The following is a 26058-nucleotide window of genomic DNA, read 5'->3' on the forward strand; positions in this document are numbered from 1 at the left end:
ATCATTACCAGCAATTTGATAGCCAACTCACTGTTGAGCGAGAAACTAAGAATAGCGATAAAAAAGCCTAAGACGAGCGTGACAGGGCGCGATTTCTCTAAGATGAGTAAGAGTATCCTGGTCGCCAACTGGTCCACAAACTCATCCAGCCTCTTCATGGGGAGGTCGCACGCCAGCACATTGGTTTTCACCTAGCGACCGGCTCCCATTATTTTTGCTGAGCCAGGTTCGGTTGCATTTGAAGACGCACGCGATGATACCCCAATAACAATGCGAACATGCTATGACTAATAACTGATTGTTTATTTTCTGACAACAGTTCATTGTTATATAGACTGGCCGAAAATTTTGTATTTTCTTATAGTCAAATTTGTATAAATTAACTCTATAGGGCTCTTCATATTCATTCAAGATCGAATTTCAAGGAGGGTAGGCGGGGCCCCGCAGCCGTTATAAGATAGGGCCCCCCACCAAAGAGAATAGTAACCTATATAGGGAAACTAAAAGAAAAACGAATTAAATCCAAGTTTAAATAGATCAGCAACTTTAACATTTTTTACCGGTATATTTTCGCATTTCAAAGAGTATAATAACGCTTATAACATCATAGAGTAGTGTTACAATAGCTTACTATATTACTCTTTGGTGTTACAGAGTTTATAGTTTATGGTTTATTATTCTTATGACAAGTGATAAGACATGTCTTGTCATGATGACTTTTTAAACATTGCGAATTTACGAACGAATATTTAATTTCTATTTACGATTATGGATTTGTTGTTAACAATATTTAATAAACTTTTTAACTTCTTGGTCGGTCTGGTGAATTAGAGCCGAAATAAAGTTTAGAACATTCATTTAAATGTATTGTGCGACATATGTATAAACTAAACACTGATATTATTTCGTAGAAAATTATAATAACACTGAAGTTTTATTTACAATGGGGACCTCGGAGGCGTTAGCATTTACGTTACATGATATTCTGTTCAGTTATCATTCCCTAATTGGTGGTTTATTCCTTAGTTACTTGGTGTATAGAATAATTCATTCTATTGTAAATGATAATAATTATATGCAAACGAAATACCGATTCAATGGCCATACTTGGAGGAGTATACAGTGTAATAAGTCAGTGCCCTACAGTAGTTGTGTAAGTACATATTTCTAGGACAAAAAAATACGAACTGTATTTTATTTTATTGATACTTCATTTTATAATTTAAGCTTATTTTAATATTATATAAAAATACCTTTTTTTCTATAAAATTGTTGGTAATAGTATTTCTAATTACTTTATTTAAAGAATTAACCAATGCATATAGTCACACTATAATTTAAAGTACCATAAATTATCAGACTTATTATTTACTTTATATAATTGTTGTTATTGCACTAAAATAATTTTCTTAATTTAAACATTTATTGAGGAATATGTAACTTATGTGTTTAATCTTTCAAGCTATATATCCTTATATAAGCTCCTGATCTGGCATGTTTTTAGGATGCTGAATCTTTATGATTCTAAGAATAAAATACTTTACTTTAAGAAATAATTATTATAAAATTTCCTTGAATATTCCAGTGTACAGTCTGTGGTAAGTTAATGTTGCCACTGGTGGGATTGTTCTGCGAGTGCTGCGCTGTGAGTGCCTGCAAGAGATGCCATCGAACCTTGGATAAGAAGCTGAGGTGCAAGCAGATCAGTTGGCCTGAGGATAAACCTTTTTACCACCAATGGGTTAATGGTAAGTTTCTTTTAATTATAATTATTATCGTACTGGCATGCTTGTGCAATACTTTAGCTGACTGTCCATTTGCTGTACAATTAATAGATTAGTGATTAAGTAGAGCTTAGTGCTACTAGATTTGCATTTCAAAAGTTACCTGCAAATGTTTACACCTCTATACGGACTCCTATCTTGGTGATTGAGTGTTGATAAATTTTATGTATAAAAACAAAGTTGGTTGGTTAAAGAAATTTGACATCTGAGCAGGATTTTAAGCTATGTACTTTAGATTAACTTACACGTTCACAAAAAAAAATATTTTACATACTCAGTTGGTGTGTCTCGAAGTGATAATAGTGACAGTAATGAGGAAGGAGAGGTGTTGCAAAAATTTTACTGCTCTTGGTGCCAAAGAATAAAGATATGCAGTGAGAATGCTTCAAATGATACAGAGGTATTTTATAAGTGTTTGTTGTAATGATTATTGTACATTTGTAAATAATTTTGGTACTTTAAGGCGAAATAACTCATTTCATAAAGCTCCGATTTCAACTCCATCTTATTGCACTTATTGCACATAATTATGTCTGTTCCTATAATATTTTATCATGCTATAATGTTGAATTGTTCTAAGTAGTTGTAAAATAATTTCTTTATGGGATTTTATTATATTTTATATTGTTCATTTTGTAGCAATGTGATTTTCAAAAGTACCGACAAATAATCATCCCTCCTACATGTGTCCAAGTTTTGAAAGGCAAAGTTACACACATAAAACCATTAACTGACAATGATTGGGAGCCACTTATAATTTTTGGTATGTATTCATTCAAATTGTATCTATTTACAATGTGATATTTTTCAATAAGTTTTTATTTTTTGTGTATACTACTATTATAGTATTTTTGATTATATTGTTCATAAGCATAAATAATTTTTGTTATTATTTTATGTGTCTAATTTTGGTATATATTTTTTATAGCAAATCGAAAATCTGGCAGCAATCGTACCGATGAAATACTTTCGCTTTTTAGAGGTCTACTCAATCCAATACAGGTCAGTTTGATGTTTTTCTTGTGAATTATACAAACCCATGATTGGCTAGCAATTCACCATATCCACCGTGCAACATTTGTTCTGATATTTTAACTGATTGTAAGATCTAATTTTATTGTAAGTACAAAATAAATATAGTTCAAAAAACTAAAAAACAACTGCAAAATAAATATAAATCAAAAAACTAAAAAGCTTTTATCATCAAATCAACTAAAAAGTAGAAAATAATTTTTAATCTCAGGAATCAATTAAGGAACAGTAAATAGTACAATTATTGCTCCATTGCAAACATTGCTCCATTTATCAGTTTTCGAAAAGCACCCCACACTTTTTCATAATTTTCCCGTTGTCAAAACTGGTTAAATTTTGTTGTTAGGAATGAAGTAATGTTTACTAATGTATGGTTGCAGGTGATCGACATGAGCGTGTGTCCGCCGGAGAGCGCGTCGCGCTGGCTGCCGGCGCGCTGCCGCGTGCTGGTGGGCGGCGGCGACGGCTCCGCCGCCTGGCTGCTCGGCGCGCTCGCCGCCGTGCCGCATGTGCGGGTGAGCGGACACACACGATATCATACACATTCTATTATCAACCCGTTACAACCCGAATTGTAGTTTAATGTTTAAATGTCCTATTGTCGGAATTAATGATTTTTCGAAAACGTAAAAAGGTCTTGTAATATTTACTTAAAAAAATACGTCAATTCTTCAATTTTTAGAAAAAAATGGTTAAACTAAAATTACTTTCTATGATTTTTTGTACTAACACTTGTCTTAAAGAAGACAGTAATTAAAATTGACAAAAAATAAAAAAAAACGTTAAATTTATTTTCAAGTTAACAAGTACTACAGGTCCAATAAATTTTCCATAAAGCATGATAAACACCTGATTGTTCATCGATAAAATTGTCTTCGACAACGCTGACCCGACTGATTATACTGCTGATTATACACCATTAACATTACGTCACATACATTTTAATACAATTGCTTGGTACCCAGGCGGCGGTGGGGATACTGCCCATGGGCACGGGCAACGACCTGTCGCGCTCGCTGGGCTGGGGCGCGGGCTGCTCGCACCTGGACGCGCACGAGATCATTCACTCCGTACTACTCGCGGAGGTGCAACCGCTTGATCGGTACGGTTTTAGGACTATTTAATAAGCATTAAGATTTAATATTATGATGGGACGCTTATTATGTTACAAATCAATAAATAAGAATGTACCTACTCATAACTTAATAACATGCATTTTCAAAAAGTAACCTCTGATACCATTATTTTTTTGAAATCATACTCGTAGACGGATGTATGTATGTTATTTATTTTTATCCAGAGTGAAAAATGTTGAAAGGTGCTAGTAGCGAAAAAACTGCATCATTCGTTTTTTAAAAATCTTTTTTCCTAGCCGGGAATCGAACGAGTTCATTTTGAAAAAAAAACACATGTATTATTCTATCATCGGATAGTGTCGCTTATAAGGATCAAATTCTGGGAAGCAATGTTATATGGCATACTAAAGGAAAAGGAAAATTTTCAAGTACTCTTCAAAGCAATGCAGTATGATGCAACATTGTTACTGCCAAAATACAATAGGAACATGCCTTCAGAGTCAACCAATGATACTCTAACATACTTGACGACCCGCGTGGCGGAGCGGTCATTATACCGGTATGACGCGCCGAGGGTCCCAAGTTCGATCCCCAGCCAGACAGATTCATATCATGATGAATTTAGATTTCTGTTTCTGGCTCTGGGTTTTTGTGTATTTGTGCTGTGTCCATGGCACCCACAACACAGGAAATCCTAGTGTGGGGCTGTGAGTGTAGAAAGCGTTTATTTATTTATACTTATCGTCACCCCCAGCTGGCAGGTGACGATCAAGCCGCATCGCGGGCGGCTGGGGCGGCTGGGGCGGCTGCGCGGCGAGCGGCGGCTGCTGGCGCACTGCTACGCGAGCGTGGGCGTGGACGCGCAGGTGGCGCTCGACTTCCACCGCGCGCGCGCGCAGTTCCTCTGCCGGTACGCCAGCCGCTGGCTCAACTATGTGAGTACTGATCGTTTGCTACTAGATAACAAGCTACGAATACAAAAATCTTTATTTGTAGAATAAGGTGTATACATTGGTGTTATAGTCAAATTTTGAGTCGCATTTTATAAATCCAAATTATGAAATTGTAGATACTAATTTAAAATATTATTAAAACTATAATAAGATAAAATGTCAATAACTATAAAATGTGAAATAAAGATAAAAATGAAAAAACGTCAATTGCATATGATTCGAGTGACGTCATACGCGTGTAGACGTCAAAATGTAACACGCGGCTACGCTGCTTCATAATATCATCTGTTCATCAGTACCAATTTAACATTTGTGAACTACTCGTATACCCTGTTGTGATAGTAGTGAATAAAAGAAATATATTAATTGAATTATATTTTATTTACATTTATATTACAGAAACAAGTTTTAAATTTGTAGTAGTTGTAGTAATTAGTAATTAATTTTGTAACTTGTGCACAAAAGTACATATTTATAAAACGCTTACTTTTTATAAAATCGGGAAGTTAAGTTAGTGATTTGTCCAATTGGTTAATGCAGATCAGGTGATCTCTAAGCGTCCATGGGGAGTTCGTCAACAACATTGACAGTTTCCTCGTTGACGTCATCGGAGGCGATGGCGCGGGGGCCCACGATGCGGATGGGTACGGCGATGCACACCACGGGGCCGTTGTCTTCGATGCGGAACTCGATGGTTGCGGTGGTGCCCTAGAATTGTATTTTATGATTATGAGTTGCACTCGTTTCAGCCAGCATAACCACCCACACATTTCGTATACAGTTTTTATTACTTTGTCATATTTTGTAAGTCTCATAACTATTTTTATCCTCACACAGCTTGAATCGTGGTACATTTTTAAGTAATCAACAACTCTGTGAAGATTTTCAAAAGAAATATAGCGCTGTACGCCTATAGACAGTGGTGAAGGACTTAGCGAAAAATGAGAATCATTGAAGCGGTTCAGAAAAAATAATTGTTTATTTTTAGGTGAACTAAGTATTTCAGTGGCTGATTATTGTTATAGAAAGCATTAGTCTTATTCGTAGAAAAGTATTAAAAGATTATAAAAGTGGGCGTTAGACGAAATAAATGTCAAAATGTCTGTTCTCAGCAGGACAGTTCTGTCTCTGTGATTTATCTAGCACGCGAAACAAATCCGTTCAATTGTTTACAGATCACGTGTGATAATATGAATAAATAGTGTCTATAGTACGGCGAATATAGGACGGTAGATACTTACGACAGGGAAGAAAGCCTCAATCATGACTCTCAGAGTGTAGTTGATGCTGGTGCCCTGGTTGACGGGGCAGCGGGTGTTGGTGAGGAAGTTGCAGGTGTTAGCCGCGGCGCCCATGTCGTAGGGCACTGGGACCACCAGATTGCCCATGTTCAGGTACGCGGTGGCCAGCGTGCGCATGTTGGCCAGTCTGCGGGCTGGGGAATGCAGGTTGAAATAAATATTGGTCCGCAATTAAGTAGACCAATTGCCATTTCAATAAATTATAGTACTTAGGGAGAAATATTTAAAATTTAAAATGGATTTAGATCTTATCATATGGGAATTAGCCGGCATTCACATCCTTTCCATTAGACTCAAGAATGTATGTGTCGGAGATATCTCTACGGTTGAACCATGTTGGTTCTTCTTTCAAAGATTTTGGTGTAAGTAAGCTTTTTGACAATAGGAGAAAGTTGGTCAGTGACCCTAAGGCTATTCCAGCTTCCAGGTCCAGGTCCAGCTAAGGCAACATTAAGGCGAACAGTATTTAAAAATGTTGTAAGCTAATCTTCTCGGTATTAATTCTAACCTTAGCTGTTTATGAGCGTTTATTATATTTGTATACTCACGAGCTGTGAACGTCATATGGATGACGGCATTCTGGAGTTGGGGTAGGTTGCACGGAGGGTTGGTGCACCCTTCGATGCGAGTGAGGGTAGGCAGGTTACCGGCGTTGAAACGACCTGAAAAAAATCGTAGAAATATATAGAATGTGTAGTCGAGGGTTCATTAAATGTACTAAAAATATATAAAGTCTTCTAATTTGCACCAGTCTTGGCCAGTATGATGGCAGGTGTAAAGAGAAAATTATTGATATTAAAATTGTAGAAAAGTATGTTTTTTACTTACATCTCTGTACGTTTGTGGCAGCTTGGGCGATAGCCAGGAAGGCAACGAAGACCAAAAGCTTGTACATATTGTTTCTTGGAGCTGACTGTCTCGGAGAACTGATGATGAGTTTTGAAATGCATTGGTATTTAAACGATTCTTTATCTATCGTCCCCCTGATCGACCATTGGTAACTGATAATAGTATCAGGATGCCAACAGATTTTTTATCTTCCTGATTCACCGATGCGGATTAATATTCGGAAATTAATTGCAGGTGCAGGAATTAGCGCACAGTATGGTAATTACCTAATTATGATTATTAATTTTGAGATTAAGATAATTTTGTTACTTTGTTTTTCCAATAACAATCACGTAGATAATTTATTTGTTCATGTAACAACAATGAAGTACATTTTTGTTCGATTGGTCTACATTTTTAACATAAGGGCAACTTAGTATATTATTATGAATATACTATATTAGTATATTAACTGTTAATTTAAGCTTCTTTCGTTTGAACGTTTTCGCTGACTTATTTCTGGGCGGCAATTTAATCCTGAGCTCCGTTCGATTAGAACCCATACCACGGCTAGGCTTCATTTTGTTTGGTAGCTATTGACGAGAGACAATCAATAAAAAAATAAAATGATACTGCACAAACTTCAACATAAACCTTTTTCTGTATCTTTTGTTAACCGATGTTATATCTATTTGGTAGCTATAACTCAGGAAACCTGTTAAAGATTCCGGCGGCACCACCGTCACACCTATTTCTGCGTAATAACAGTAGTGTTAAACGCCGTTGTGTTGCGGATTAAAGGAATTGATAGGGGAGACATATTTTTTCGAGGCATTCCGGCTTAAACCTCAGGCGCATCTGTATATCACAAGTATGCCATGTTCTTGACTAACATTTGGAGCAGTAAGAGCGTGAGACAGCATTCTTTGCATCCTCTTAAGAGGTATCTGGGGTTGATTACAAATGTCCATGGGCGGCAGTAGGCACTTACCATCAGGTGGACTGCATGCTCGTCTGCTACTCTAATATTATAAAAAAATGTATACTCGTGAGGAAACCTGCAAGATTTATATAAAAAAAAATCTCCAAGGTATGTGAAGTCTACCAATACGCACTTGGCCAGCGCGGTGGACTATGTGTGGCTAATCCTTGTGCGTAATCCTTCTCATTCTGATAGGAGACCCCTCCCCAACAGTGGGACAATAACGGGTTGATGACGTATAATACCACCAGGCGAAAAATATATAGTACATATTATTTAAAGTTGTATTTAGTCGAATGTTTTAAACTTTCCATGGCTTCGTATAATGTGGGAGTGGAACAGTCGCTTAAGGATTCTGGATCCCCTCTGCTTTGAGATCCTCTTCCCTCATTAACCGATTCAATGCGGCGGCCTTTTGGACAAACTTTAACGCCTGGCGGCGAACAAATATTTCGTGGCACCACTGTGGTGCCAAACGCCAGGGACTTTGATCCATGAATTGTAACTTATCGTTGTTTTTTGCTTTTTCCACGTGCTGTAAGTTTAGTAGCCACCCAAAAGCGAAAGTGAATGGTTTAACTTTTCGATTAGTGTTTACAAAACTGACTATCTACGTGTAATAACGGAAATGGAAGGTTGATTGTTTTAGTGTTACTATAGAATTAAATATGCACATTCGAGACGTGCAGAGCGCTATGATAGTTCTTTTCTGGTGTTTTGTTTAGAATAAAAAATCAAATTATTAATGGATAGATTTCTAATAGAATACCGAAATTGATTGCGCTATTTATTCAGACGATGATAAACACCAAAGTACGAATATTTTAATCCAGTTTCTATTGGCTTAATTTTAACGAAAAGTAGTAGTATTATAGTAATACAATCACAGTAATTTGCAAAATAATATAATATATTTTTTTGAAAGGTTTACAATCCCTGAAGTATGTGAAATCACGTGATCTGCTGAAACTGACATTCTAGGAAGGAACTACGTGATAAATAAAGACACTTTTGTTTTCAGAACAACTTTGATAAACGTCAATTTATACGAGTTTTATGGCTTCAAATTTTGGCACCTCTCGGGTGCCACCCGCCATATACAAAAGAAATGGCATGGCACAACTGTGGTGCCATCCGCACGAAATCGTTTAAATCTAAGCCCATGGATACAACGGACAAATCCGCAAACTATGTAGACTATATGTGCTATAATTAGATTTATTAATTAAATACATGTCGGATTAATCTGTTCAGACCTACTTATCTAAGAAGATTATAGCGTGAACAACACCTGCGTATCCACCTGCGTGCTCACAACTGTATGATAAAAATCAAATAAGTTTTATGATTAATGATTATCTTTATTTTTTTCAATGGAAGAGAATGTTTTTGTATCAAATAATATCAATAGCAATTCTGCAGTAGTGTAGTGCTGTTGTGTCTTAGCTTAAAGGGTATGGTAACACGCAGATTACGTAATTAATTTAATTAATTTGATTGATTAATTTTATTAGGTTGATTTCCAAGGCGTTATTTAGTATCTGTTGGGCTTTGTTTTTGTACGTACTTCTAATATCCATTAATAAAACTTGAAGGGTTAAAATTTCCATTCTACTTAAATAATTTTATTATTAACGGTGCTTCTTGCCGCGTTTCTTCGTTAATGTATGGTACATATATACCTTTAAAATCCAATTTTCCAGACAGTGGTGGATAAAATAATATTATTTTATACCAAGAGTACCCGATGCTGCTGGAGCGACGGTTATGTGGGATTTTTTTCGCACAAAAGAGATAGACGTCCTTATTTTTTTTGTCTATCGGTGCCTGCCACGGCGTCTGATATGCCCAATATGTGTACATGTAAATTAGCCTCTAGACCCTAGGCCGTACGCTAAGACATGCCCGGGTGCATCGAGCGCGGCCTGTGATCCTGCAACCAGCGGCATTTATTGGCGGCATTCTATTGATTCCAGATCAACAACAAGTCTGTAAACGGGCCCCTATCGTTTGCATCCACGCCGGGCTCCGCCGCCCACTGCTCATTACTTTCCTTCAAACACGCGAGTGTGCATCCGCGCCTGTTTAGGCGGACGCCGTTTTTTTTTAACGAGGCGCAACCTTCAAAATGTACCCGACGACGTGGTATCGACGCCTAGTTACGTCCCCCCCGGTGGCCATCCTTAACGCTTGTTGGAGAACTCCGGGATCTCCGACGGAACGCAACCAGAGTCCTCCAAGCGCGATGTCTAGTGTTCACGACGGAATGCGATCACACTTACCGCCGTCCTTCCCGGGGTCTTTTACTGGACGGTTCGAGCCCACTCTTGCCTAGGTGGACGCCCTAAAGGTTAAACAACTTATGGACGTTCGGAAGGAAGTGGAAGGGAGAAGCGACATAAAGAGATGTTGTGTACGATGCGCAGGCGGCGTACGCGGTGCTGGGCGCGGGGCGCGCGCTGGACGCGGGCGGCTGCGGCGCGCTGGAGCGGCGCGTGCGCGTGGCGGCGGACGGCCGCGCGCTGCCGCTGCCGCCCGTGCAGGCGCTCGTGCTGCTCAACATCCGCTGCTGGGGCGCCGGCGTCAGCCTCTGGAGTCAGTACACGCACACACACGCTACTGCACAATACATCACAGCCTCGCGCATACACGCATGCACGCTCATAAACATGTGCCCATACGGACCTATACTCGCTTATACACGCACGCGTCCACGCTCGCTCGTACATAAGATGCATGCTAGATCATACTCACGAATGTGAATTGCGACGTACGCGTTCATACTTACGAGTACACGCTCAGCTCACAAGCGTGTACGTACTTACATGTAGGGACACGCTCTCTCATACACGCGTGCACGCTCATACACATAAATGCTTGAATTTTAAAATATTCCTAAATTCCTTACTATATAGGCAAATAAACACATAACGTTTATCTTTGTATAGCTCCAAATTAATATTTATAAGCTTCAAAATGTTATTTGTGTTACATGGGGCACATTTTTCTTTTTAGACATGGGAAGTGAAGACGTACCTGAACAAAGCATGAGCGACGGAAAATTTGAGGTAAAAATTGCTTATTTATATTATATACAATTATTTTTATCAGCACCAAAAGAAAATTCATATTACATCTTGTTCTGCATAACTATGATCACAGTATGTCAGCAACAAATCTCGAAACGTTTTTTTAAAGTGTTTCGATTATGAAAGTATGACGATATCATTATTTACTTGATAGATGTTTGATAATTTTACAGGTAGTAGGAATTTCGTCCTCAATCCACATAGCCAGACTTCAGTGTGGCCTGGCTGAACCATTTCGTTTCACTCAATCTTCCAGAGTGGAGGTGAGTTGCGTGTTCAATATACGAGTATTGATAACAAATAAAAAAATGCGTCGTTCTATGAACAAATTAATGGATAATGTTTCGTTTTAATTAGGAGGGTACAGCAATCAATTATTTTGATTGAAATTATTACTGGAATAGAACATAAATATTAATCTTTTGAAAAAAAGGTCTATGTTTTCGCACTTATAAAAAAACGTTGATTTCGATTTAATAAAAACATATTTAGTCTGTCTGTAAATTTGGAAATAACTTTTTATCTTGTAGAGACGACAATGATATAGCTTTTTGGGTTCTTTAAAAATACCTATTACAGGCAGCTCTAGTGAAATTTTCAGTACAGTTTATTTCTTTTTACCATTTCGTTTGTATTTCAGATCGAATTGAACGGAACATGTGCAATGCAAGTGGACGGGGAGCCGTGGATGCAGGGCCCGGCCACCATCACCATGGAGCACGCGGGACAGAGCCTGGTGCTGCGAGCGCCATCACTCGATCAGAATAACCTTTTGTTTTAACTATTATTTATATACGGTGACGGTCTTGATAGCAGTATACATACAGTCCTTTAAGATTGGTGAGCATATTAAACTCTATTGTATTAAAAAATAAAGGGGAATAAAGGGGAATTATAGCAAATTTAGGCTAAAATCAGCTGATAAAACCATTCCATTTCTCTAAAACGTTTGCCTAACGGCACATAAATTCTACTCATGTTCTAATAATTTATACTACATCCGTATGTGATGTTAAAAAATATTTATTATCGCGCGAATGCAAATATCTACATAGTATTACGTCATACGTCCTTATCTAAATAATATATTTTAATATGAATTCCGTTGACAGATGTAAGAAGAAAACTAATCGTTTAATAAAGCCTCTTTTGTTCAGTTTAAAATACAGATTTTCCTCAATTAAAACATACTTGTGTGTCATAACAATGACCCTATTCGATGTGTTTTGAACAAATATTATATAATTAGGAAGATTATAACTCATTACAAGTATTAAATGTCAGTGTTAATAATTACTAAATGTATGAATCTCTAAATTTAAATAGTTATTAAAAATAATATATTCATTTAATTGTAAGAAATTTGTGAAGTCACAATTTTAAAGTACCTGTCCGCATATCTCAAATATAGCTTTTATTTTGACGGTCCCTACGTATAAAGGGACATGTCAAAAATTGCAATTTTTTATTGCATATTCGGCTTTAAATTGTCCATACGCTTATGCCTATATAAGAATTTTCTTGAAATATTATGCATTTTACTAGATTTACCATTCGTATAAGAGAACAAGTATAACAATTACAGGAAATAGGTGTCGCGTGCGGATATCAATACTTATCGTTTTGTACGATGTCTTAAAAAGCGCGCCACTCGGCATGAACGCGGTCATGTTTAATTTAAAATCACGTCTTAAAAGCATATTTTCCGCTTTAAATAATAAGTAAGAACACAAAAAAAAATGTTATTGTTTTTCTAACCTACAAAAGTAAGACATCAATGTAAAATCTGAGTAAGATATCAATACCGTTTTCATGTTTCCTACGTATAAAGTTGTATCTCAAACTAAACTAAACCTGCGTTTTTGACATGTCGCTTTATACGTAGGGACCGTCGATTTTCACGCCCTTTATTCGTAAACAATGCATTGTTTTAAGTAAATTTATTTGATTCGATTATTATAAGGAATAGGGGAAGAATATAATTGAGTAAGATTTTTATCGAAACCATTAAATTAAAAAAATTAGCCCACATTGTCTCTTTAAATAGCGCACATAAATAAATACCTTGTTTTCTATATCCAAATTTCCCGAGTTATATTTGTCTTTAATTTTAAATTTTAATATAACTGTAAAATGTGCAAATAATACACTAATGTATTACATGTAATAGTACAATATGAAAAAATAAATTAAGCCAAAGATGTGATCAAAGAATATTTTAATTATTTTTTAAGTTGTTAAGTATTAATTATTTTATTTCGTTTCACGATACATATTATGACAGCCAAGATCGTAATGTTTCAGTTTATGTACCTTATTTTTTACGAAATAACATTCGCTCGAAGCATTCCAACTTTTGTACAAATAAATTTGAAGAGTCTTATTTGAAAATTATCGTGATTGTGGTCACTAACTGCATTTTACTATTTCTTCAGACTACATAATGTATGTTACAATTTTCATGACATATTTTAATATATTTGTTGTAATGATTTTCATGTATTATACTACATTACATAGAATTAAAATTGTTACATCTAATGATATGAGTATTATTTTATTACAGAAACGATAACTCTCACATTGTCTTGGCTTGAAAACGAGACGCATTTTCGGGGATTCCCGCACATAATGCATACGTTTAGGCATTTTAAAACTTATAATTATAATATAAAAAAACAATACATTAATTGAAAAATGTTTACGTGCATGCGGAGGGGGTAAGAGCTTTGCTTACTTTTGCTGACAACGGGGATGGGGGGTAAATAATTGTAATAAATCTGCTTACGTAATACTTGAACGGCCCCTAAGGATCAAATTCTGGAAAAGCAATGTTATATGGCAAACTAAAGGAAAAGGAAAATTTTCAAGTACTCCTCAAAGCAATGCAGTACGATGCTACGTTGTTACTGCAAAAATACAATAGGAACATGCCTTCAGAGTCAACCAATGAAACTCTACGATACTTGATGTCTGACGCGCCGAGGGTCCCGGGTTGGATCTAAGGCCAGACAGATAGATATCATGATGAATTTAGATTTCTGTTTCTGGGTCTGGGTGTTTGTGTATTTGTCTATGTGTGTGTCCATGGCACCCACAACACAGGGAAAGAGTGGGACTGTGAGTGTAGAAAGCGTTTACGTATTTATACTTATCGGCACCCCCAGCCAGTGAAGGGCGTAGTTAACTACAATTTGTAATCTGGTTGCTAAATACGATTATAAGTAGACTAGCTAACCCGCGACTTCGCCCGCGTAAAAAAAATATGATATGACATACAAATAACTGTAATCGTTAATTTGTACCTGTAACAATTTTAACGATAAAGTAGCATTAATATTTAATTAATTATAAAGCTATATTTCTTGAGTGTATCACAATAAAAGAAACATTTGGAGGAAGATGATATATTTTCATAAATATTTTATAAGAATGACGATTATGACAATTAGTTTCCCGCCAAAACTCAATTTCTCCCGCCACGCCGCACCGCGCCTCACCGCACCACAGATTAAAAATCATTCTGCCACATAATAAAAGCTTTATTTTTTCGTCACTGTGTACCTAAATTGGTCAAGCTTTCTTCAGAAACATACAGTAAAAGTCTAATTAGTGGACTGTAATGAAACTTTCTTTACAATATAAGTTTCATGTAGGATACAATAATTATTATTTACACTATTCCATAGGAACCGTCCATGTTATATGGGGCCTTACATACAGTGGTTCTTTCCAGGGTCTCTGGCTGGGCGGTTAGAGTTCCCATTCTTGCCGCCCACAACTCCACAGTCCCCCTTTAATCTCGTACGACACGCAGGGGATACTGTAGCCCTGTTCTAGTCCAAAATTTTAATCCAAGGTCTATGTGTCTACCACATTACCATCACTAATCCACGCATAACCACAACCATACCCCACGGCAGGACAAAATGTTGGCACGCAGTATATCCAAAGTAGTTGCGATGTACCTAATCAGTATACCAAAATGTACGCCAATTTGAATAAACTTACGCATTATCATATATGAAATTTGCACCCGTCCACGTTGTCGTGTATTTGTCTGAATAGACGTTATCTGAAATTTGACGTTTCTAACTTCGAACCTAAAAGATTCCCGTATACATACATATAACACTTCTTTTACCTCCTTAGAAGAATTTCAAAAACATTCCTATGTACATATGCATTAATAAATACTTTATCACCAAATTTCTGAAACCTAATATTCAACACTAGCGGTCGGCAACCCGACACCCACGGGTGGTGTGTGACCCGCGACTTTTCCTTGTGGCCCGCGGGTCTGCGCATTACTAATAATTGGCCAAGTGCAAGTCAAACCCGCACCTCGAGGGTTCCGTACAACCAAAATTTTAATTTTTTTATTTCTAGTATTTAATATTGCAGCAGCCATTAAAGTACATACATTGTGAAAATTTGAACTGTCTACCTAGAACGGTTCAAAAGTTAGTTAGTTGGAAAAATATCGAATAGCTTTTTGTTGTATGGGGACCCCTTTTTTGTTTTCAACTTTATTTATTTTAAGTATTTGTTGTTATAGCAGCTACCGTTATGCATCCTCCGTAAGAATTTCAAATGTCTGTCTATTACGGTTGCAGAGATAGAGCCCTGTGACACACGGACAGACGGACAGACAGCGAAGTCTTAGTAATAGGGTTCCGTTTTTATCCTTTAGGTACGGAACCCTAAAAAACCGCTGTTCTGCACTTCAGCACGCGCAATACATTCCCATGTTAAAAATATATGTTACGACGGCCCGTGGAATTTCGCCCTACACTAAACTTCTCTGCACTCTGTTCTTTTTCCAGACACGCCAAAGGAAGTAACTTCAATAACGGTTTTCAAAGAAACTTTATTTACTTATATATAGTACCCTAATGGGGTTGATTGTTGAGCTGCTATAAATGCTGAAACAGATGTGTAAACAGAAAGGCATAATGTATACACCCTTTTATAGCCGTCTTAAGGGTTGATCTAAAATAAACAGTGACTCAGATGCTTCATTGAGTCCAATGATAATTTTTCATGGTGGTTGCTTCCAAATTAACGGATTATAAAATAAAGTTCCAACCGCTATTTTACGACCTTAAGGGTTGATTTTCAAAAAATGGAAAAATAAGTGATATGTTATTTACAACCAGAAAGCAAAATACCAATTTTCATAGACTGCTTCAAAATCTGCGGATTTCTAAATGAAGTTTCTACCCCTATTATACCCTCTTAAGGGTAGATTTTCCATAAATGGTGTTAAAAAAGTTTTATTATTTCCAACAGGAAAGCCAAATGCATTTTTTTATAGTCCTTGCTTCCGAATTAACGGAGTTTGAAATAAAGTTCCAACCCCCATTTAACGACCTTAAGGGATGATTTTCCAAAAACAATGAAATAGGTGATTAATTATTTTCTATCGAAAACCCAAATACCGATTTTCGTACAGTTTACATTAAAAATAGGGGACTTTCATAGAAACTTATAACCCTTATGGAACCCAAATAAGGGTCGATTTTCCAAAAACGATAGAATTATAGTTCCACTACATCTAACCAGTGAGGCAATGGCTAACTTTCAAAGTGCTGGCTTTCAAATTGGCAAATTTTAAAATAAGCTGTCAACCCTTATTTTACCAACTTAAGGGTTGATTTTCCAAAAATGGTGAAGGTAGGTATTTAATTATTTTCTATCAAAACCCAAATACCCATTTTCGTACAGTTTACATCAAAACTGGGGGAATTCCATACAAACTTACAACCCTTACTTAACCCACATAGGGGTTGATTTTCCAAAAACGGTAGAAATCAAGTTCTATTATATCTAACCAGTAAAGTAATGGATAACTTTCATAGTGCTGGCTTTCAAAATGGCAAAATTTAAAATAAGCTGTCAACCCCTATTTAACCACCTTTAGGGTTGATTTTGGAAAAACCCTTAGATTAGATTTTTATTACTTTAAATCAGAAAGCTAAATACCAATTTTCATCCAGTTTGCTTTAAAACTGACGGACTTTGATACTAACTTTCAACACCCATTTAACCCCTTTAACGGTGGAATATCAAAAAATCCGTTCTTAGTGCGCATCTACATTATAAAAAAATGAAGCTATATTTCAAATTTCATGATTGTAGCCTCAGTAGTTTAGTTAAAACCTTGATTAATACGTTTTGAACGTGAGTATCTTTTCGCTTTTATATATGTATATAGATAATTACAATGTTAACTACATGTAGTTATCTACTTTTAATCGTAACAAAACGTCGTAATTTGTTATTAATTTGATTGCTGCAATCTCTGTTATAACTACAGATTATTTGAATTCTATGGACATTATATTTTGCAATGAAATAAAACGTGGAATAAGAGTACTGCCATCCGAGTTCAAACCCGAAGGTGTGGGTTCGATTCCCGCCTATGGTCTGTTAGGACTTAGCGCTGCACTTTCGCTATAACAGGCTCTTAACTAGCTACCTAGCAAACGACAAGTAGGTACATGAACGATTCGCGCGCTTTTGTGTTTTTAAAGGCCCATTGTAAATATGTAGTTATGAAAAGTAATCATGTAATCGTGATTGCAACTACAACAACTTAGTAGTTGCTAATCAAAATGTTTAACTTCTTTTTACGATTTTTTTGTAATCTGTAGTTATAATTATTGATTACTATATGTCATCGTAGTTAGTAATCAGTAGTTAGATTTCATATTGCACAATACTGCCCCCAGCTGGTAGGTGACGATCAAGCCGCATCGCGGGCGGCTGGGGCGGCTGGGGCGGCTGCGCGGCGAGCGGCGGCTGCTGGCGCACTGCTACGCGAGCGTGGGCGTGGACGCGCAGGTGGCGCTCGACTTCCACCGCGCGCGCGCGCAGTTCCTCTGCCGGTACGCCAGCCGCTGGCTCAACTATGTGAGTACTGATCATTTGCTACTAGATAACAAGCTACAAATACAAAAATCTTTATTTGTAGAATAAGGTGTATACATTGGTGTTATAGTCAAATTTTGAGTCGCATTTTATAAATCCAAATTATGAAATTGTAGATACTAATTTAAAATATTATTAAAACTATAATAAGATAAAATGTCAATAACTATAAAATGTGAAATAAAGATAAAAATGAAAAAATGTCAGTTGCATATGATTCGAGTGACGTCATACGCGTGTAGACGTCAAAATGTAACACGCGGCTACGCTGCTTCATAATATCATCTGTTCATCAGTACCAATTTATCATTTGTGAACTACTCGTATACCCTGTTGTGATAGTAGTGAATAAAAGAAATATATTAATTGAATTATATTTTATTTACATTTATATTACAGAAACAAGTTTTAAATTTGTAGTAGTTGTAGTAATTAGTAATTAATTTTGTAACTTGTGCACAAAAGTACATATTTATAAAACGCTTACTTTTTATAAAATGGTGAAGTTAAGTTAGTGATTTGTCTAATTGGTTAATGAAGGCTAGTGATCTCTAAACGTCCATGGGGAGTTCGTCAACAACATTGACAGTTTCCTCGTTGACGTCATCGGAGGCGATGGCGCGGGGGCCCACGATGCGGATGGGCACGGCGATGCACACCACGGGGCCGTTGTCTTCGATGCGGAACTCGATGGTGGCGGTGGTGCCCTAGAAATGTATTTTATGATTACGAGTTGCACTCGTTTCAACCTGCATAACCACCTACACATTTCGTATACAGTTTTTATTACTTTGTCATATTTTGTAAGTCTCATAACTATTTTTATCCTCACACAGCTTGAATCGAGGTAGATTTTTAAGTAATCAACAACTCTGTGAAGATTTTCAAAAGAAATATAGCGCTGTACGCCTATAGACAGTGGTGAAGGACTTAGCGAAAAATGAGAATCATTGAAGCGGTTCAGAAAAAATAATAGTTTATTTTTGGGTGAACTAAGTATTTCAGTGTTACTAAGTATTGTTATAGAAAGCATTAGTCTTATTCGTAGAAAAGTATTAAAAGATTATAAAAGGGCGTTAGACGAAATAAATGTCAAAATGTCTGTTCTCAGCAGGACAGCTCTGTCTCTGTGATTTATGTAGCACGCGAAACAAATCCGTTCAATTGTTTACAGATCACGTGTGATAATATGAATAAATATTAAATAGTGTCTATAGTACGGTGAATATAGGACGGTAGATACTTACGACAGGGAAGAAAGCCTCAATCATGACTCTCAGAGTGTAGTTGATGCTGGTGCCCTGGTTGACGGGGCAGCGGGTGTTGGTGAGGAAGTTGCAGGTGTTAGCCGCGGCGCCCATGTCGTAGGGCACGGGGACCACCAGATTGCCCATGTTCAGGTACGCGGTGGCCAGCGTGCGCATGTTGGCCAGTCTGCGGGCTGGGGAATGCAGGTTCAAATAAATATTGGTCCGCAATAGTATTAAGTAGACCAATTGCCATTTCAATAAATTATAGTACTTAGGGAGAAATATTTAAAATTTAAAATGGATTTAGATCTTATCATATGGGAATTAGCCGGCATTCACATCCTTTCCATTAGACTCAAGAATGTATGTGTCGGAGGTATCTCTACGGTTGAACCATGTTGGTTCTTCTTTCAAAGATTTTGGTGTAAGTAAGCTTTTTGACAATAAGAGAAAGTTGGTCAGTGACCCTAAGGCTATTCCAGCTTCCAGGTCAGGCAGCTAAGGCAACATTAAGGCGAACAGTATTTAAAAATGTTGTAAGCTAATCTTCTCGGTATTCATTCTAACCTTAGCTGTTTATGAGCGTTTATTATATTTGTATACTCACGAGCTGTGAACGTCATATGGATGACGGCATTCTGGAGTTGGGGTAGGTTGCACGGAGGGTTGGTGCAGCCTTCGATGCGAGTGAGGGTTGGCAGGTTACCGGCGTTGAAACGACCTGAAAAAGTTTGTAGAAATATAGAGAATGTATAGTAGAGGTTTCTTCATTATAGTAGAAATATATGAAGTCTACTAATTCGCATGGGTCTTAGTTTTAACTCAGAGAGACCATTCAGAGACATTGTATACAGTAAAGAGACAATTCTTTATATTTAAATTGTAGAAACATGTTTTTACTTACATCTCTGTACGTTTGTTGCTGCTTGGGCGATGGCCAGGAAGGCAACGAATACCAAAAGCTTGTACATTTTGTTTCTTGGAGCTGACTGTCTCTGAGAACTGATGTTGAGATTTGAAATGCATTGGTATTTAAACGATTCTTTATCTATCGTCCCCCAGATCGACCATTGGTAACTGATTATAGTATCAGGATGCCAGCAGATTTTTTATCTTCCTGATTCACCGATGCGGATAATATTCGGAAATTAATTGCAGGTGCAGGAATTAGCGTACGGTATGGTAATTACCTAATTATGATTATTCATTTTGAGATTAAGATAATTTTGTTACTTTGTTTTTCCAAAAACAATCACGTAGATAATTTATTTTTTCATGTAACAACAATGAAGTACATTTTTGATTGGTCTACATTCTTAACATAAGGGCAACTTAGTATATTATTATGAATAATATATTAGTATATTAACTTTTAATTTAAGCTTCTTGCGTTTAAAATCTTATTTTTCCTATACGAATATTTTTCGCTGGCTTATTTCTGGGCGGCAATTTAATCCTGTGCTCCGTTGGATTAGAACTCATACCACGGCTAGGCTTCATTTTGTTTGGTAGCTATAGACGAGAGACAATCAATAAAAAAATAAAATTATATTGGAAAAACTTCAACATAAACTTTTTCTGTATCTTTTGTCAACTGATGTTATATTTATTTGGTAGCTATAACCCAGGAAACCTGTTAAAGATTCCGGCGGCACCACCGGCCGTGTTAAACGCCGTTGTGTTGCGGATTAAAGGAATTGATAGGGGAGACATATTTTTTCGAGGCATGCCGGCTTAAACCCCAGGCGCATCTGTATATCACAAGTATGCCATGTTCTTGACTAACATTTGGAGCAGTAAGAGCGTGAGGCAGCATTCTTTGCATCCTCTTAAGAGGTATCTGGGGTTGATTACAAATGTCCATGGGCGGCAGTAGGTACTTACCATCAGGTGGACTGCATGCTCGTCTGCTACTCTAATATTATAAAAAAATGTATACTCGTGAGGAAACCTGCATACCTGAAAGATTTATATAAAAAAAAAATCTCCAAGGTATGTGAAGTCTACCAATACGCACTTGGCCAGCGCGGTGGACTATGGCCTAATCCTTCTCATTCTGAGAGGAGACCCCTCTCCAACAGTGGGACAATAATAGGTTGAAGACCAGGCGAAACATATATAGTACATATTATTTAAAGTTGTATTTAGTCGAAGGTTTTAAATTTCCTAAGGTTTCGTATAACGTGGGAGTGGAACAGTCGCTTAAGGATTCAGGATCCCCTCTGCTTTGAGATCCTCTTCCCTCATTAAATCTAAGCCCATGGATACAACGGACAAATTCGCAAACTATGTAGACCAGGGGTTCCCAATCTTTTGTAACCCGCGGCGCAGTTACAAGTTTAATATTCTTTCACGGCGCCCTGTGCCCTGTCCTAGCTAACTATTTGAAGAAGACAGTCTAACGAAATAGGTAACTACAATAATAGTAGTTACCTTAGGTTGATCGAAACGAAATTTAAAACACCACAATATGAAATTGTACAATACGTTATTATAAAATAATTTAAACAGAAAACAACAAGAAAGACTTGAGGATAACAAAAATAAAATACGATATTTATTCAGTCAAATCAATGTGAAGGGTGAGCTAAGTGATCTCCGCACAGTTTTTCAAAGCGGGGAATATCACTTGACACTGCTATTCTCATTTCTTGCTCCACATTGATCCGATATTTGTTCTTTATCACAGCTACACCTGAAAACCCAGCTTCACATAGATATGATGTTGCAAACGGAATGAAATTTTTTACTGCTTTGGATGTTAAATTTGGATATTCATTGAATCGATGACCAAAACGCCAATATTTGTGGTGTCCAATGATTAGAGGATCGACTCACGGCGCCCCTCTTTACTTTCTACGGCGCACCAGGGCGCCGCGGCGCACACTTTGGGAACCCCTGATGTAGACTATATATGCTATAATTAGATTTATTAATTAAATACATTCATGTCGGATTAATCTGTTCAGACCTACTTATCTAAGAAGATTATAGCGTGAACAACACCTGCGTATCCACCTGCGTGCTCACACCTGTATGATAAAATCAAATAAGTTTTATGATTACCTTTATTTTTTTCGATGGAAGAGAATGTTTTTGTATCAAATAATATCAATAGCAATTCCGCAGTAGTGTAGTGCTGTTGTGTCTTAGCTTAAAGGGTATGGTAACACGCAGATTACGTAATTAATTTAATTAATTTGATTGATTCTTTTTATTAGGTTGATTTCCAAGGCGTTATTTAATATCTGTTGGGCTTTGTTTTTGTACGCATGTCTTAGCGTACGGCCTAGGGTCTAGAGTCTAGACCCTAGGCCGTACGCTAAGACATGCCCGGGTGCATCGAGCGCGGCCTGTGATCCTGCAACCAGCGGCATGTATTGGCGGCATTCTATTGATCTGTAGCAACAAGTCTGTAAACGGGACCCTATCGTTTGCATCCACGCCGGGCTCCGCCGCCCACTGCTCATTAGTTTCCTACAAACACGCGAGTGCACTCTGGCTACTTTCCTACAACCAGGCGCGGATGTGCATCCGCATGTTTAGGCGGACGCCATTTTTTTTAACGAGGGGCAACCTTCAAAATGTACCCAACGACGTGGGAGCGACGCCTGGTTACGTACCCCCTCGGTGGTCATCCTTAACGTTTGTTAGAGAACTCCGGGATCTCCGACGGAACTCAACCGGAGTCCTCCAAGCGCGATGTCTAGTGTTCACGACGGTATGCGATCTCACTTACCGCCGTCGTTCCCGGGGTCTCTTACTGGACGGTTGGAGCCCACTCTTGCCTAGGTGGACGCCCTAAAGGTTAAACAACTTATGGACGTTCGGAAGGAAGTGGAAGGAAGAAGCGACATAAAGAGATGTTGTGTACGATGCGCAGGCGGCGTACGCGGTGCTGGGCGCGGGGCGCGCGCTGGACGCGGGCGGCTGCGGCGCGCTGGAGCGGCGCGTGCGCGTGGCGGCGGACGGCCGCGCGCTGCCGCTGCCGCCCGTGCAGGCGCTCGTGCTGCTCAACATCCGCTGCTGGGGCGCCGGCGTCAGCCTCTGGAGTCAGTACACGCACACACACGCTACTGCACAATACATCACAGCCTCGCGCATACACGCATGCACGCTCATAAACATGTGCCCATACGGACCTATACTCGCTTATACACGCACGCGTCCACGCTCGCTCGTACATAAGATGCATGCTAGATCATACTCACGAATGTGAATTGCGACATACGCGTTCATACTTACGAGTACACGCTCAGCTCACGAGCGTGTACGTACTTACATGTAGGGACACGCTCTCTCATACACGCGTGCACGCTCATACACATAAATGCTTGAATTTTAAAATATTCCTAAATTCCTTACTATATAGGCAAATAAACACATAACGTTTATCTTTGTATAGCTCCAAATTAATATTTATAAGCTTTAAAATGTTATTTGTGTTACATGGGGCACATTTTTCTTTTTAGACATGGGAAGTGAAGACGTACCTGAACAAAGCATGAGCGACGGAAAATTTGAGGTAAAAATTGCTTATTTATATTATATACAATTATTTTTATCAGCACCAAAAGAAAATTCATATTACATTTTGTTCTGCATAACTATGATCACAGTATGTCAGCAACAAATCTCGAAACGTTTTTTTAAAGTGTTTCGATTATGAAAGTATTACGATATCATTATATACTTGATAGATGTTCGATAATTTTACAGGTAGTAGGAATTTCGTCCTCAATCCACATAGCCAGACTTCAGTGTGGCCTGGCTGAACCATTTCGTTTCACTCAATCTTCCAGAGTGGAGGTGAGTTGCGTGTTCAATATACGAGTATTGATAATAAATAAAAAAAATCGTCGTTCTATGAACGAATTAATGGATAATGTTTCGTTTTAATTAGGTAAGTACAACAATCAATTTTTTTGATTGAAATTATTACTGGAATAGAACATAAATATTATCTTTTGAAAAAAAGGTCTATGTTTGTCGCACTTATAAAAAATCGTTGATTTCGATTTAATAAAAACATATTTAGTCTGTCTGTATATTTTGGAAACAAGTTTTTATCTTGAGGAGACTACAATGATATAGGTGATAGGCTACTCACTTGCTTTTTGGGTTCTTTAAAAATTGTTGTTGGGACTTGCGTTCATGCCACCTATACCTATTACAGGCATCCCTAGTGAAATTTTCAGTACAGTTATTTTTCTTTTTACCATTTCGTTTGTATTTCAAATCGAATTGAACGGAACATGTGCAATGCAAGTGGACGGGGAGCCGTGGATGCAGGGCCCGGCCACCATCACCATGGAGCACGCGGGACAGAGCCTGGTGCTGCGAGCGCCGTCACTCGACCAGAATAACCTTTTGTTTTAATTATTATTTATATACGGTGACGGTCTTGATAGCAGTATACAGTCCTTTAAGATTGGTGAGCATATTAAACTATATTGTATTAAAAAATAAAGGGGAATTATAGCAAATTTAGGCTAAAAACAGCTGTTAAAACCATTTTATTTCTCTAAAACGTTTGCCTAACGGCAAATTTATGTTCTACTCATGTTCTAATAATTTATACTACATCTTCTTCTTCATCAACCCATTACTGTCCCACTGCTGGGCACGGGTCTCCTCTCATAATGAGAAGGATAAGGCCATAGTCCACCTCGCTGGCCAAGTGCGAATTGGTAGACTTCACATACCTTTGAAAACTTTTTTTTTTAAGATTTCTCAGGTATGTAGGTTTCCTCACGATGTTTACCTTCACCGTATAAGCTAGTGATAATTAATTTCTAATACACACATAACTTTGAAAAATCAGAGGTGCGTACCTGGGATTTGAACCTCGGACTGGGGTATCACTGTTTTATACTACATCCGTATGTGATATTAAAAATATTTATTGTCGTGTGAATGCAAATATCTACATAGTATTACGTCATGCGTAAATAATAAATAATATATTTTAATATGATTTCCGTTAACAGATGTATGTAAACTAAACGTTTAAAAAAACCTTTTCTGTTCAGCTTAAAATACAGATTTTCCTCAAGTAAACTATACTTGTGTGTCATAAAAATGACCCTATTCAATGTGTTTTGAACAAACATGATATAATTAGGAAGATTGTAACTCATTACAAGTATTAAAATAATGTCAGTGTTAATAATTACTAAATGTATGAATCTCTAAAATTAAATAGTTGATAAAAAACATGTATTCATTTAATTGTAAGAAATTTGTGAAGTCACAATTTTAAAGTATCTGTTCTCAAATCTCAAACATAGCGTCTAATTTGACGCCCTTTATTTTTAAACAATGCATTGTATTAAGTAAATTTATTACATTCGATTATTCGATTATTCATATCGATTATTCGATTATTATTATTTTATTTTTCGATAAAGCATTTAATTAAAATTTAGCCCACATTGTCACTTCAAATAGCGCACATAAAGGACATACTTTGTTTTCTATATCCAAATTTCCCTAGTTTTATTTGTCTTCAATTTTAAATTATATATATATAATCCTGAACTTACCACTGACTGACTGACATGCCGTTCTCCATGATGCCGGCGAGGAGCGACTTTGTTGTCTATGGCGGGTTTTCTCCTCTCCCCCCCGAGGCAAAGGGAAAAATATGAGAAGCCATAGATTCAAGATGGCGGCCGATTTAAAATTTTTAACTTTTTTATTTATTTACTTTATGCTGATGTTTGTTTATTTTTCGAATAATATTCAGGTGGGTGTTACGATGAAATTGGAAAAAAATGAAAAACCAAGATGGCCGCCGAGATATTTGAGTTTGAAATTTTTCAATTTTC

General features: G+C 37.3%; 4 protein-coding genes across 4 annotated transcripts; 2 read left to right on the plus strand and 2 right to left on the minus strand.

Annotated features, from left to right (window-relative positions):
* Positions 1-664: 664 nt before the first annotated feature.
* Dgkepsilon (diacylglycerol kinase epsilon) lies at positions 665-11908 on the plus strand. The gene is made up of 12 exons (XM_073075899.1): positions 665-1153; positions 1586-1748; positions 2063-2184; positions 2424-2547; positions 2713-2786; positions 3197-3331; positions 3782-3918; positions 4647-4827; positions 10383-10551; positions 10972-11024; positions 11219-11308; positions 11686-11908. The coding sequence occupies exons 1-12, from the start codon at positions 944-946 to the stop codon at positions 11824-11826; spliced, it is 1599 nt and encodes a 532-aa protein (XP_072932000.1). The 5' UTR covers positions 665-943; the 3' UTR covers positions 11827-11908.
* Positions 5211-8086, minus strand: LOC140744335 (uncharacterized). The gene is made up of 4 exons (XM_073075900.1): positions 6975-8086; positions 6695-6808; positions 6087-6280; positions 5211-5553 (listed from the first exon to the last, which is right to left on the minus strand). The coding sequence occupies exons 1-4, from the start codon at positions 7039-7041 to the stop codon at positions 5398-5400; spliced, it is 531 nt and encodes a 176-aa protein (XP_072932001.1). The 5' UTR covers positions 7042-8086; the 3' UTR covers positions 5211-5397.
* A 2067-nt stretch (positions 11909-13975) lies between the features above and the next one.
* LOC140744167 (diacylglycerol kinase epsilon-like) lies at positions 13976-25746 on the plus strand. Its single transcript, XM_073075659.1, has 6 exons — positions 13976-14032; positions 17787-17960; positions 23112-23280; positions 23701-23753; positions 23948-24037; positions 24498-25746. Exons 1-6 carry the CDS (start codon positions 13976-13978, stop codon positions 24708-24710), a joined length of 756 nt encoding a protein of 251 aa, XP_072931760.1. The 3' UTR covers positions 24711-25746.
* Positions 18530-20394, minus strand: LOC140744080 (uncharacterized). Its single transcript, XM_073075545.1, has 4 exons — positions 20133-20394; positions 19836-19949; positions 19226-19419; positions 18530-18685 (listed from the first exon to the last, which is right to left on the minus strand). The coding sequence occupies exons 1-4, from the start codon at positions 20197-20199 to the stop codon at positions 18530-18532; spliced, it is 531 nt and encodes a 176-aa protein (XP_072931646.1). The 5' UTR covers positions 20200-20394.
* Positions 25747-26058: the final 312 nt, after the last annotated feature.

This window comes from Epargyreus clarus, unplaced genomic scaffold, assembly GCF_041222505.1.
Source record: "Epargyreus clarus isolate Ecla_fem2 unplaced genomic scaffold, WU_Ecla_fem_2.2 ptg000008l, whole genome shotgun sequence".
Classification (NCBI taxonomy): domain Eukaryota; kingdom Metazoa; phylum Arthropoda; class Insecta; order Lepidoptera; family Hesperiidae; genus Epargyreus; species Epargyreus clarus.

Bases quoted from the DNA above. Each gene is read 5' to 3' on its own strand.
- Dgkepsilon (XM_073075899.1), top strand. From the start codon at position 944: ATGGGGACCTCGGAGGCGTTAGCATTTACGTTACATGATATTCTGTTC. The intron at 1,154-1,585 runs GTAAGTACATAT...TGAATATTCCAG, and splicing joins CAGTGCCCTACAGTAGTTGT to TGTACAGTCTGTGGTAAGTT. The intron at 2,548-2,712 runs GTATGTATTCAT...TATTTTTTATAG, and splicing joins GGAGCCACTTATAATTTTTG to CAAATCGAAAATCTGGCAGC.
- LOC140744335 (XM_073075900.1), bottom strand. From the start codon at position 7,041: ATGTACAAGCTTTTGGTCTTCGTTGCCTTCCTGGCTATCGCCCAAGCT. The intron at 6,281-6,694 runs GTGAGTATACAA...TGCATTCCCCAG, and splicing joins CCATATGACGTTCACAGCTC to CCCGCAGACTGGCCAACATG. The intron at 5,554-6,086 runs GTAAGTATCTAC...ATACAATTCTAG, and splicing joins TTGAGGCTTTCTTCCCTGTC to GGCACCACCGCAACCATCGA.
- LOC140744167 (XM_073075659.1), top strand. From the start codon at position 13,976: ATGCCTTCAGAGTCAACCAATGAAACTCTACGATACTTGATGTCTGAC. The intron at 23,281-23,700 runs GTCAGTACACGC...TTTTCTTTTTAG, and splicing joins CGCCGGCGTCAGCCTCTGGA to ACATGGGAAGTGAAGACGTA. The intron at 23,754-23,947 runs GTAAAAATTGCT...ATAATTTTACAG, and splicing joins TGAGCGACGGAAAATTTGAG to GTAGTAGGAATTTCGTCCTC.
- LOC140744080 (XM_073075545.1), bottom strand. From the start codon at position 20,199: ATGTACAAGCTTTTGGTATTCGTTGCCTTCCTGGCCATCGCCCAAGCA. The intron at 19,420-19,835 runs GTGAGTATACAA...TGCATTCCCCAG, and splicing joins CCATATGACGTTCACAGCTC to CCCGCAGACTGGCCAACATG. The intron at 18,686-19,225 runs GTAAGTATCTAC...ATACATTTCTAG, and splicing joins TTGAGGCTTTCTTCCCTGTC to GGCACCACCGCCACCATCGA.